The 14,622-nt window shown below is 42.2% G+C and overlaps 1 protein-coding gene across 4 annotated transcripts in view; it reads right to left on the reverse strand.

Moving 5' to 3' along the window:
• Positions 1-14,622, reverse strand: part of LOC129830464 (metabotropic glutamate receptor 7-like) — a 129,327-nt gene that overhangs the window by 44,293 nt on the left and 70,412 nt on the right. For all 4 annotated transcript variants that reach the window (XM_055893068.1, XM_055893067.1, XM_055893070.1 and 1 more), the window contains 5 exons: positions 12,884-13,100; positions 7,350-7,485; positions 3,801-3,955; positions 2,721-2,858; positions 877-1,077 (listed from right to left, as the gene is read on the reverse strand). In XM_055893068.1, the coding sequence (XP_055749043.1) occupies positions 877-1,077; positions 2,721-2,858; positions 3,801-3,955; positions 7,350-7,485; positions 12,884-13,100 (847 nt within the window). The remainder of the gene's footprint in view (positions 1-876; positions 1,078-2,720; positions 2,859-3,800; positions 3,956-7,349; positions 7,486-12,883; positions 13,101-14,622) is intronic.

Here is a 14,622-nt window from a genome sequence, read left to right on the forward strand (position 1 = left end):
TCTCTCCGGTAGCCTCTGCTCTCCTCAGTGCCTCCAGCTGTTCCCATGGGAGGCGATCCCTACCAGCCAGGATCTCCTCCCATGTGTAGCAACCCTTTCCGTCCAATATATCGTCCCATGTCCATTGCTCCTTCTTTTCCTGTCCCTTACTCCAATTACTCCGCTGCTTGGCTCTGGAATGGTGGGTGATTCTGTAACGGCGTTCCTCTCTCTCTTCATAAGAAGAGGAGGAGTAGTGATCGAGCCAAGGCGCAGCGGGTTGTGAATACATGATGAATTTTATTTATAAGACAAAACGAAACAAACTATACTTGAATAAACTAACAAAAATAACAAAACGAAAATAGACAGACTTAGTACGACGAACTGACATAACACACGCAGAACGAACGAACAATTACTTACTACAAAAACGCACGAACAAACCGAAACAATCCTGTATGGTGTACCATCGACACAGACACAGGAGACAATGACCCACAAACAAACAGTGAGAACACCCTACCTAAATATGACTCTTAATTAGAGGAGAACGCAAAACACCTGCCTCTAATTAAGAGCCATACCAGGCAACCAAAACCAACATAGAAACAGATAACATAGACTGCCCACCCAAAACACATGCCCTGACCTAAACACATACAAAAAAACAACATAAAACAGGTCAGGACCGTTACACAGGACCAACCCTGCTTAGCTTCAGAAGCAAGCCAGCAGTGGTATGCAGGGTGGTATGCTGCTGGCAATTACAATGTATCAGTAGTTTTTTAAATAAATACAGTATGTGCTTATCTGAGAAACGTGCTATTTCACCATGCCCATATTTTTATGAGGATACACACATGAACAGGGTCCAGGGATAACAAATGGACTGACCGTTGAAGCTGACGTTGCGTATATACTTGAGCAGGGTCTTCCCCTCGGCTGCCTCCATCCCGGGGCAAATGCCAGAGTGCTCTGGACACAGGTCTCTCTGTATATTGTGGAGGGCATGAGCCATGGCGTACACAGCATCTATTACAAACTGCACCTTCCCCTCCTGCTCATACTTCGAGTCTATCCCGATCCGCTCTTGGCCTGAGGAGAGAGGAGAGGTCAAGAAAAGGACAGAGTCAGACACTGTGAATCAGTCACCCTGTTGTGTGCGTAGCACGGCATGGGTCACATTCCTGCAGAGTTCTGTTGCAGTACCGCAAACCCAAATGCTACCCACGAAGGAGATGAGCAGGTGGAACTGAATACCATATGTACATATGCATATTTCATAGTGAAGTCAGCCCACTATAGGCCCTATAGTTGAGATTAGTATCTTTTGTCCCATTTTAGGAGTGTTCAAGGCCATGACAAGAGGCATTCTAGAGGAATCTCCTAGCATTGTCAGCAGCACCATGCTCTACTACAGTCTCTCTTCGGTGCTTCTCTTCCCTTTCACTATGGACCAGGGCTTTTCATTTCACTGGTGATGCCCTGACTAAATGTGTAATGAATGGCTTCAGGTTGGTGGGGGATTTCTTATCTCTCACTTTTTGTGGGTGGGGATCCTTTGCCTGATGTATATTGCACCTTTTTGTATGTGCTAATGTGAACAGGTTATGTCATTAAGCGTGGCATATGGACGCTGAATGTATTCATTTGAAAGACGCAAGCAGTAATTAACAAGGACGCATTAACTGGAAAGCAGCTCGTAAATCCACAGTGCAAAATAACAGATGAACTGTGGTGTGCTATACAGCACTGTGGGGGAAAAGCTGCCAGAGATCAATGTGTGATTTTCACATGTAAATACTGAATAAAGACTCCCAGTTCACGTTGCGAACTTGATCATGAGAAGAAGGAAAAAAGACAGGCTGTAAATACGACATGGCAGACTGGCAAAAGTTGAAAAAGTTCAAATGCAATAAATGTTGACATTTTCTCCAGTTTCTTCTCTCCCTTCAACATACATTTCAGCCCACAGATAACCTCTGTTGTTTTCCAGAGCAGTGAGTAGAGCGTTGATAGAAACAACCTTGAATGCAAAAAAAAAAGATCTTCCCTTCAGTACCTCACATTCATAAATATAGATCGGCTTGGTTAGATGTGAAAAAGAAAGACATGGAAGCAGCTATACGCCGACTTCACAGTTAAAAGAGAATATCTTCCTTAGCATGGCTGGAATACGTGAAGGTGAATAAGAGGCATTGTGTGTCTTTGTACAATGCTTATAAGCTTTGTTGATATTCAAAATAAAATGTTTGTGTGGTTTATGGAGAGTGCAATGATCTGTAGCATGTGGCACATAAAGAAATGATGAAAGGCGCTATATAACATATTATACCAACTAATCCTTGTCACTCCAACTGCTATAGCTACAAGGCCCTTCAGTACTTCAAGCCATATCAAATACATAAATCCCTGTCACTAGCACTGACATAGTGGTATTGTATCTTTTTTAGCTTTGCTGGCATACCTGTAGGATGGATAGATATCACAGTAAGCAATACTTCCACACTACCAATGCTCCCAAGTCCCAACACACCTCATTACAAATAATGCTTGCAGCTAGATTAAAACATTGTCAGTAATAAAGCTCTTTGGGTGCATCAATAGTGCCTTACTGTATCTGCAGAGCTTTACTTACTTGCATCATTTCTGTGTACATTGGCAATGGCAATGCCCCCACCCACAAACAAACACATTCAAATGCAAATGCCCAAGCAAACAAATGTCTGGCTACCTACCTGTGCATTTCCTGCTGGTGTCCTCTCGTTTGGAGGAGCTGAGGAGCCTGCAGTCAAAATTTTCCTCCCAGAACTCGGCGAACCACACATTTCTGCGATTATTCTCCAGGGTGAGCGAGGTGAAGTATTCATCAAACCCTGGAGAATTGAAAAAGAAAAAAGAGAATTCTGAAAGTAATTAATAAGCGAGACCTGGGAAGTGTTACTGGAGCGCTGTGCTGTACTGGCTGTTATTAGTCTCATAGCTACAGTACAACTAAACCACTTTTCATTCTATTTTGACCACTGCAGTTCCTGTGTACGACATGGATCTTTAATCTTGGAAATCACATGAACATGACAGGATGCATAATAAATAATAACAGGGTTAGTATATGAAGTCTATATGCACAGTACCTTGTAGATGTCTGCTTATATAGTGCGTGTACATAGATTTGATCCATTCACTTTGTGTAATATGCTTTATGCATTTGAATTTATTTGTGATAAATTATACTGTGGGGGTTCTATATACGCACACTCAGGGGTTCTGACCCCACCTGTACAATGTATTTTATGTTGCACTCTTTTAAAAAAAACGTATTCTACCGTGTGAAAATTAATTACTGTAATTAAAAATGAGGTCAATAGATCAGCAGTAATATTAGTTGATACCAAACACAAAGACTGGCTTGATGTATCATTTCCAGCTGTGACGCACTCATAGTCCTACGGTAATGTCTACACAGGTTTCTTCTCTCTCACATAGTCGGTTTTATCAGCTAAATCAGAGAGATGACTAATCGTGACTCGGCTGATTTTCTTTTGAAAGGGACATCAATGATGCATGCTGGTTTAATATACTCCTCTTGCCTTCTGGCTCTTACCAGACCAAGTCTTGTCCTGTCTAGACCTGTCTAATTAAACAATCTTCATGAAAACCCACACTTCACTTTTCACCTAGTCCCCAGATTGTAGTGATAAATGGCTATTATTGTAGAGACACCGAGCAGAATGTGAGTTCTACTGTCTCCTACTACTGTACATATAAGCCTGTGGTCATTATAGTGTGTATGGTCCATATAGTGTGTGTGTGTGTACCTTTAATAGACGAGCGTTTGGGCAGTATAGTGACTGCTCCCACAGCCACGTCCTCTAACTGGTTTATTGGGCTGCTCTTCAACCCCCAACTGTCCGATCCAATCCACAGGAAATGGCCCACCTGATTGGCTCTCTTGGTGGCATTGAGAACTCCCCTGCAAGGGCAGCCATGTGTGAATTAGGAGAAAGCAGAAGGGACACATGCAATCCATTAGTGCATCCACAGCAACCTATGAAGATATATATACAGTGGGGAGAACAAGTATTTGAAACACTGCCGATTTTGCAGGTTTTCCTACTTACAAAGCATGTAGAGGTCTGTAATGTTTTATCATAGGTACACTTCAACTGTGAGAGACGGAATCTAAAACAAAAATCCAGAAAATCACATTGTATGATTTTTAAGTAATTAATTTGCATTTTATTGCATGGCATAAGTATTTGATCACCTACCAACCAGTAAGAATTCCGGCTCTCACAGACCTGTTAGTTTTTCTTTAAGAAGCTCTCCTGTTCTCCACTCATTACCTGTATTAACTGCACCTGTTTGAACTCGTTACCTGTATAAAAGATACCTGTCCACACACTCAATCAACCAGACTCCAACCTCTCCACAATGGCCAAGACCAGAGAGCTGTGTAAGGACATCAGGGATAAAATTGTAGACCTGCACAAGGCTGGGATGGACTACAGGACAATAGGCAAGCAGCTTGGTGAGAAGGCAACAACTGTTGGCGCAATTATTATAAAATGGAAGAGGTTCAGGATGACGGTCAATCACCCTTGGTCTGAGGCTCCATGCAAGATCTCACCTCGTGGGGCATCAATGATCATGAGGAAGGTGAGGGATCAGCCCAGAACTACACGGCAGGACCTGGTCAATGACCTGAAGAGAGCTGGGACCACAGTCTCAAAGAAAACCATTAGTAACACACTACGCCGTCATGGATTAAAATCCTGCAGCGCACGCAAGGTCCCCCTGCTCAAGCCAGCGCATGTCCAGGCCCGTCTGAAGTTTGCCAATGACCATCTGGATGATCCAGAGGAGGAATGGGAGAAGGTCATGTGGTCTGATGAGACAAAAATAGAGCTTTTTGGTCTAAAATCCACTCGCCGTGTTTGGAGGAAGAAGAAGGATGAGTACAACCCCAAGAACACCATCCCAACCGTGAATCATGGAGGTGGATACATCATTCTTTGGGGATGCTTTTCTGCAAAGGGGACAGGATGACTGCACCGTATTGAGGGGAGGATGGATTGGGGCCATGTATTGTGAGATCTTTGCCAACAACCTCCTTCCCTCAGTAAGAGCATTGAAGATGGGTCGTGGCTGGGTCTTCCAGCATGACAACGACCCGAAACACACAGCCAGGGCAACTAAGGAGTGGCTCCGTAAGAAGCATCTCAAGGTCCTGGAGTGGCCTAGCCAGTCTCCAGACCTGAACCCAATAGAAAATCTTTGGAAGGAGCTGAAAGTCCGTATTGCCCAGCGACAACCCCGAAACCTGAAGGATCTGGAGAAGGTCTGTATGGAGGAGTGGGCCAAAATCCCTGCTGCAGTGTGTGCAAACCTGGTCAAGAACTACAGAAAACGTATGATCTCTGTAATTGCAAACAAAGGTTTCTGTACCAAATATTAAGTTCTGCTTTATCAAATAGTTATGTCATGCAATAAAATGCAAATTAATTACTTAAAAATCATACAATGTGATTTTCTGGATTTTTGTTTTAGATTCCGTCTCTCACAGTTGAAGTGTACCTATGATAACAATTACAGACCTCTACATGCTTTGTAAGTAGGAAAACCTGCAAAATCGGCAGTGTATCCAATACTTGTTCTCCCCATTGTATTTATCTCAGTACATTACAGAAGCTGGGTATCATTTATTGTATATTTTCACCATAATATGTATTTATGTTCTCTGTGTTTTAAATCCATTGATAGATATAAGATGTGAAAGCATTTTAAAGAAAAAGTTCAATACTTTCAAACTTTCAATGCGTGTGTAAGCAAGCACGTGCTTTCTGGTTCCCATTGTTTACACGAGAAACGGTAAAGCACGCGCAGGCTCGCACATAGAAAAGCATCGCTTGAGTCCAACAAAATGGAATACAACATTGCAGATAAAGTTCAGAATTATACACTCTCATGCGTACAACATCTAAAGACCTGCATCACTATATTGAGAGCTTTGCCGTTTCTAAAAGGACGTATTTGGGTCCTTTGTTCATGTTTATCCATGGCCCCCATACTGCAGAACAAGCAATGAGGACGTTTATTGCTGGTGGGGTAAGTTTCTCAAAAACCAAGTGATTTCACCAACAACAACAAAAAAACACCCCATTTACATAAAAAATAAGCTCTCTCAATCTCTCTCCCTCTTTGTCTTCCACACATTACCGAGGTCTCTCCCTTTTTCTTTCTCTCTGCTTAGTCTGTCTATCCATCCGTTCGTCTATTTCTTGTAGTGTTGAATATCCTCTCAAGAGACATTGTAAGACTCAGAGGCAGTGTCAGAGGCATATACAAAAAAAAAATATATATATAAAAAAAATATACATATATTCCAAATGGTGACATTTGCGCGATTGGTTTTCTATCGCTCATTTGCACGTCATGTCAATGATATCATGTCACCGTGTGGGCCTGTGAGTTAATTGACCTTGTCGGAGTGGGCGCCCTGATTCTAGTTGGTGAGCTAGGCAGGCTACTGCCTGGGAAGGTCTCCCACTCAGAAGATGGGGAGGGGGGCGGGGGTAGGTTGACCTCAGGTCTCCCCACTGGAAGCCCGAGGTAGGGGGAGCGAGGGAATCTATCAAATAGTACACTTCTAACTTTGTACAGTACTAATGCAATTAGTTGTGCAATTTAGTTTGTGTGTTTCTTGTTTGAAGTGCAATAGTGTAATAATCAGGTTCTCTTCTTTATAAGTGTGTTATGCTATTTGTGCATTTGTGTGATATAGGATTTGTGCAATTTAGTTTAATTTGTGTGTTTTTTGTTAGCAATAGTGTAATCGTTCAATTCTCTCTTTTAATTGTATTTATATACTGCAATTTGTTTCTATTTGTCTTTGTTATTTCTTTGTTTACTTGAGTCATATTTTTGTATATATTTTTATATCTTTTTAAATGTTATGATTATTTATTTGTGTTGTTCCAAATGTCTGAATGAAAAATACAGTTAACTAACTAACTAACTAGTGCAGAATGGTGTTTATTTGGGGGGAGAGGCAGAAGGGGAGGATCGCCCAGGGATACATACAAGCTAGAACCGCCACTGCTCAAAGGTATTGTAAATGGAATAATATCTGCTGCTTTGTTGTGATATTCCATATTCTCAGTTCTCCTCCTAGGCACGTTTCTGTTTTGTGTTATTGGAGGCATGTTTGTGTTAGACACCCAGTGTGTGCACACACACAAAGTATCTGTCTGTGCCTCCAACCTGTCTTCAAGGTTTCTGCTATGAGATTAAAGAGCTCGACTTGACATGTCATCAAAGCCCCTAAACAACAGATGCATTCGGATGCTGTGTACTGAACTACACACCGTATGTCTTCTTCACTGGCAAAGATGATGACTGCCCGGGAGTGGTGTGTTTCCAGCAGCTGTTGGATGGCTTTGTCATAATCCTCTAGCTTGGGGTTGTGGGGAATTTTTAAAGACTGTGCGATGCAGATCCCACCTTTAATTCAGAGAGAGAGAGAGAGAAAGAAGGAGAGCTGATGAGACTTCTGGGTTGTTTACCCACAGAGACACACACAGAGGCAAACACACAAACATGTACACACATATGAGAACACGTACACACGAACATGCACACACTTGAAACCCTCAAATCAAGATTGTGTTAATCCTTTCTAATGGAAATCAGATCCAAAGTGGTTCTGAAAGACACATTTTATTATTTATTCATCCTCGGAATAGGGTCTCTGTCTTTCCAAGATAGTTGAGTGAGAAAATATACATGTACTATACATCCCATTTACATTTGAGTCATAAATGCTGTGAGCTGAGTTGTTTACAGTAAGTGGTACATCACTGGGGATGAACAACAGCATAAAAATGAACAACTGAAAGAAAAACTCACAACTTAATAGTGGGATCCATTTCTTATTGGAGGGCTGTGGGCGAATAATTACAGTACAACTGAAGACCAAACCAATATGAAACTGTGTCGACAGGGTAGAAGGAACACATAAATACACTTTTCACACTTTGTGACCACAGATTAAAAAGTTGTCCCTTCCCCATTGACTTTTCATTTAACGTCATTATTAGACACACCACAATGGACAGTCAACCAATCAGATCTGGAGACAGGCTACACAAACAAGGAGGATATTGATATTGACAATGAATCATGTTCAGACAGGTCAGTGCTAATGAGTTTGTACAGGATGAAAGGTACTGATTGCTTCCGTGCGTCGCTAAATAGGTATTAGATATTTGGCGAGCCGACCGTGACAGTCACCTCAGAGATATAGCCAAAACTTAGTTGCCAATTGTCCTTGAGGGAATATTGACAAGGGCAATCATTTAGCGTAATCCATGGTTGTCTGAATCTTAAATGAAGGGCCTGTAATATGACCTAATTCACTCCTGTCAAGAGTTAAAGGTCATCTTTAAATATTGTTCCGTAGCACTGTGTTGAGCTGAGGAAAACACTGGTGCTGGAGGAGAGACTGCAGCCACCATTTTGTGAGAAGAAAAACAAACAATAAGTTTGACAGATTTTTTGTCATCCTCGGCACACATTCAACAGCTTATTATGTAAATATAAAAATCAAATCATATCTTAAACAAATACCTTAATTGCATCACTTCCGCTGGAGCAGATGTGAGGGCATGGGCCAACCTAACCTTTTCCAGCGGTTACTGTACTCATATAGAGTAAATGGACATTATTGTGCACCTGAAGACACATCATAATTAGAACTAGATGATGAGCGGCAGTCAGGCTTGGTCCTGAGTTAACGCCCAGGCTTCTCTATCCAAACCAATTAAAAAGTCTCTGACTCAAGCACTCCTAATATCAGATAACCTTTCCAACATTGGGTTGGTTTCCCTGAGTAGACAGAGAAATGGGAGGAATCTCCTAATTGGTCATCTGCTCAGGCTCATTTCTTTGATATAAACAGCTTTTGAGCTTGCAGAAGAGAAACCACACCTCCATCTGTTTACTGGGCTACATCTAAAAAGAGCTCCATCTAAAGGACTGCTTCCTAGCTCTCCCTCTCTCCTCCATACCCCTCTTACAATCCCCACAGCAGCAGCCATAGACAGAATTAGAAAATACTGCTGATTCCCAGACAATATATCTCTACAAAGACAGTTAGGATGGCTCCTGTAATCCCCCATAAGCGGACAGAACAAAAATGCTGAGCTCCTTTTGTAGCTTGTTAAATGCTTGGGGATTGGGCTCTCCTGTTCAAATGAAAAGGGCAGTCTGCTATTGTGGTGCATCTGTGGAGCAGTAGCAGCAGAGACAGAGGCAGCAGTAGCAGCAGCCGAAGGGTCTCATAGGGACACCACTACAGCTCCATTTCAGCACTGATATTCAACATGATTCTTCAGGGCTCTAGGGGTGCTTATGCCACTGCTACGAACGAGGTTTACTTTTTGGGAAACTGTCAATGTGACCGTCTGTCTGTCGCTGGGTATTACATGTAATGAGGATTAATTCACCATAAAATGCAGATCTAGATTTTAGGGGCAATACGAATATGCTTGTCACTGTCACAGTGTGTATGGGAGGAAGAGGCCACAATTGAAGCTGAAAGCTGACAGAGACATGGGTCATGGCAGACAGCCACTGATGAAGATAAGCAGCTTTATGAGTGGTTTTCCTTTCTGAGCACCAGGCTTGAACATGCTGTGAGGACTAGACTGCCCCGAAGGCTCTAGACTGGCTGTGTGCTGTGCAGCCAAGGCTAAATTATTGAATGACTGCAGAATTCCTCGTCAGTCGGCCAAGACGGGAAAACCAGGCAGAGCCATCAGAGCCAGAAGTCTACTGCCAGAACTCTGTGCTGTGGGTCTGAGTGTGGCAGAGTGTCTTATCTCTGGACATGAAAGAGAGAGCTCTCCATTCACACAGCAGCCACCTGAATAAAGAGCAGTGCAATGTCTCTCCTGGATAAAATATTTTTAAACTCAGAGATAAATGCAGGGGATATCATAGAGTGGAGTGTTTTACTCCTCACACTGCTCTATTTGGCGAATTCGAATCTTACATATAGGAGATTCTAAGTGTTTGTATTTTGTGAAATTAGAATACTATGACGTTTCAATGTGCACAACACTTAATTTCTATCATAATGGACCTACTGGTTGGTATCTACATTAAACATCCCCCTCCCCCACTCCAACTCGATGCTCCACATTTCCCAGTTTGGTTAATATATCACAGATCAAATAATGATTTAATTCATCAGGCTTCTGCTAGGTCTGGGCTAAGCTGCATTAGCAGCTTCGAGTGTTCATTCCCATATCCCAAAATGGGGGGGGGGGGGGGGGGGGGATTAGACTGTGGCGTTTCAGGAAACTCCCCTGAAATCCGGGTGGTTCCTAATGGACTCAACACCCTCCCTACCCATTTTGCTCTGACCCCACCGCCACTCCGCAGAACCACCCCACCCCCGAGGGGGATCCATAATTCTCCAATTATATTTATCACCTCCAGAGCAGAGGCAGAACTACTACAGGCTCCCTCCACTACCACTTTCCTCCCAATGCAGCTCAAGTGGGAGCCCGCAGAAGTGGAATGCCATTCCTACTCTGTACATGTGAGCCCCTTACTTCATTCCTTCCTCATACCATATTCCATTCCACTGTCATGTTCATCCTAGAAGAGAGACGGGATGGCTGCAGGAGCACACTGTTCCAGTTTAGAACGCTCATCTTACGAGAACACATCAAGCTGTTGGTCAAATACTGAGGGCAAGCCAGTGAAGTCACTTCTCATTGCAAAATATTCGGAGTGTAAATTGACAGGTTTTTCCCAGTTCAAATGAGTGATATGAAAACACGTCTGTGGCAGCATACTGCAATTAATTTAAGAGTGATGTCTGTGGGAGCATCTACTCCTCAAACATGCTTGCATGAGTCTGTTTATCAAAGAGGAAAAACAAACTCCATTGCTCCGGACCCAAGCCGAGGAAAATGCAAACTAGATGAATCTTTCCTTGCTACACTTCTAAAGAAAAGACAACTCACTCGCATAACTTAACGGAGCAGCCGTAAAAAGACATCGGAGAGGAGTCCCCGCATCCATTTTTCAGGGGGAAACGGAAGTTAAAATGAAAAAACTGTACATCGGTTACGAGGAGAGTGCATTCGCATGAAACTGAGAGGGTGGAAGACTACCCAAACAAGGGGGGAAGAGGAGAGTGGAAAACAGAAGAGATCAATACGAGCTGACCATCAATCTAGTCTCTACTCAGGGTAATGGGCGGCCATATTGCATTAGTCCGGTGGATGCTTGAAGTGGTGAAGCGAGAATGCTACTAATGCATCTGACATTTCACTCTCACCAAAAGAATAAGGAGCCCACAAAACAATCTCAAGGCCCTACAGATCAACTCAACCAATATACTGTGGGTGTATTTAGGTCTGAAAGTTGCTCTCTGAATGTTGTTATTTCTTTTGCACCACTGCTGCTTCAGTGCAGATACAGTATGTTGCTCGCTGCAAGTGATGCTGCAACTAGCCCATTCTTTGATGTTATAAATATACAGAGTTATGTCATAACGTAATCAATTATTTTATTCAAATCACAATGCCTAGAGTGTGCAGGGCTTCCATTGGGGTAAATGATTCCTATTTGATTTGTATGGGAATACAGAACATTCCCTGACTGCAGCTCTATTTTAATGGATGAGTCAACAATAACAGCAATATTCTATCATTTCTAACCCCCTTGTCTGTGATATTTTTAAATTCAAGACAATAACATCAATAACATCATTTTGCCGACTCTATGCTGAGACACAAACACCAGTGAAGGAAATACAACAGAGAGAAAACAATCTGGTCGCTGCAGACCCACCGTGTGCATTGGAGGATGTAACAAGCTGAAATATAAACCCAGCCAAAATAACCCACTAAATCATCCAGACTTTTCTTCCCAATTCCATCTCAGTGTTCTACAGAGGCTCCTCCTGCAGCTGTTCTCTCTAATGCCACAGCAGCCTCTTAAAGTTTTAAGGCGTGATCAGACTACACATGAACGTGCACAGATTAACTATTCATGTCGGCTGGACTTCTGATCATCGCTCATGGGATATCGTTAGCTCTCTCCCTTTCAGAGGTTGCCATACACTAGCATCACTCCTCGGTACCAAAGTTCGGAGATTGGTCGACAGGGATCCAGCTAGTAGGTGCAAATGACAGGAAATGGATTGGGATCTGTAGAGGTCAAGATGAGAATCAGGAATTAACCTTGGTTCCCTTGGTACAGCGCTATTGCCAGGGGAGGAGTTGTATGAATGCTGAACCGTGGATCATGGAGTGTAATTTCTTAGGCCAGATGATGAAATATGTCATCCTTTATTAAAGCAGCACCTCTGTCACTTGGATGGAAATGGAATTGAGAGTTAACCCACACAACGAATATTGCCAGCACCCACAGACCAAACTCTTATATTCTTAGAACATATTTTACCCTAGGACACTCACAGAACTGAATGTCACTCACAGTACTAGAAGTCACTATGTTAATTGTTGTCAAGCTAATTAATACCTCATTAAAAAATATAATTGTCAGCATGGCATTTACAGCAAATTGTAGGCCCATAGTGATCCCTAGATGGACAAAACAGCCTCCGCCTCATCCCCCATGCGTCTCACCCTCTCTGTGCCCCCCCCCCCCGCCCCTCCCTCCTCTCCAGTACTGCCCATCTCAAGACACTCACCTGTCTGTATGGGACCCTGGGTAAAAAAAAGTATTATAGAGGAAAAACACTGCTCTAACTGTAATTACGGCTACAGCACTTTGAGAAATACATCCAAAAACTAAAATCGTACCATAGTATCTCAGTAACATTAACAGTAACATTCCCACTACTACTTCCATAACTCACCAGCCTCCTTGGAGATGTGTTGGAAAGTTTCCACACCCTTCTCTCCGTAGCTGCCCTCAGAGGCCACGGTGGACACGTAGGTCCAGCCCAGGGCTCTGATGATGTCCACCATGGCTTGGACCTGGAATGAGTCTGGAGGAACCACCCGAGAGAAGAAGTCATAGCGCCTGTCATCACTCAGTTCCGGGGCCGTGGAGGCGTAGCTGATCTGAGGGATCTGATTGGAGGACAGAGAGCAAGTGATGTTTACTCCTCTATTGTTTAAGAGGGTGCAGCAACAGTATACATAATTCAACCCTATTCATTATATTTCTGCCTGCAACGTTCTGAATATTTTACATCACTAAATATGCCTGACTAATTACACTTATTATTGGTGGGAGATGACGTGAGTTCCAAACAGACAGACAGTGAAAGCCACTTTGAGACCTAGTAAAAAGCACTGTATAAAAGCAATTCATTGTCATCATTATTACTATTAAACTATTTATCATAATTTGAGATGTTCCCGGTTCCCTACAATTATCACAGACCTCCAGGCTCATCAAACCTCCGGTTGACTTTACAGGTGACGTGTAGCTAATTGAAATAGAATGTGAAAAGAAAGGAGATAACCCAGACACTTACCCACACTTGCGTCCTAAATACTCACGTTTAAGTATGCAAAAATTCTGTTTAATAGTATGCAACATTTAGAAAATCAAGTATACTTTATATGCCCGGATGTCATACTCTTTTCGGCTTTGACAACCGAAATCAACGAATAACAGAAAACTATGCAATCGCACATGACGCATTCTCAGTATGTGAAAATGTAGTATGTGAATTTTCAAAAATCTAGTATGGTTTAAATGCCAGGATGTTATACTCATTTAGGCTCTTCATCTAGTAGAATTTGATGCACAGATTTCCACAATGCATTGGAAGAGGTGGGCTTCGAGTGATAGGCCCTAGCTCTTTTCAAGTAGCCAAACAACAAAACTAGGCTACTAGCTTCTGCGGTGGTGTTCAAATGTAGGCTAAATAGTTCTTGTTCTCCTTAAAATGATCACGAGTATTGCATCATAGGCTACTGTACACCTTTGAAAACAGAAGTCTTTTTTTTCTCAAAGTGGATTTCTGTTTTCTCATTGAAAAGTGTTTTTTGTTTTCTTGGCCTTCGTCAGAGATTTTAAACAAAATACTACACAATCTTTTATTTCTGAATGTGTCGGCACCTGGGACTTTGGACTATTGATGTCATGTTAATCGGGCCTTTTGATTTGAACATATGGATTCTTTAGGTTTTGTAGTACAGGATACCTATTTAATTATTTCATGTATGGATCAAACCTAAGCAGTCATTCTGGTCTCGTTACCAAAGATCAGTGCTTTAGTATATTATGTACAGTAGCTATCCAGCGGTTCTGAATTTGCGATCCACTCGACTGTCCACGTGTTTCTGTGCAATAGCCTTTTGATTTGAACATTTAAAAGTTTTGGTGAGTGTACTGACTATTTGATGTAATTTATATATGTTACAGCACTTTGGTTCCACTGATAAATATTTTGAAATGTAACCAAATTATTTGTTTCTCTCTTCAGTCCATTTTAAAATGGTTAAAGTATTGGTTGAGTGTGATAGTCTGACTATAACTAGCCTATAGGCCTATAACTCCATTCCTTCTCAGAGTTTAGAGAAATGAATTGAATTGTAAATTAGCTATTATCAGGCTGGTTATTGTGGTACATGTCTGTTG

Source organism: Salvelinus fontinalis, chromosome 31 (assembly GCF_029448725.1).
Source record: "Salvelinus fontinalis isolate EN_2023a chromosome 31, ASM2944872v1, whole genome shotgun sequence".
Classification (NCBI taxonomy): Eukaryota; Metazoa; Chordata; class Actinopteri; order Salmoniformes; family Salmonidae; genus Salvelinus; species Salvelinus fontinalis.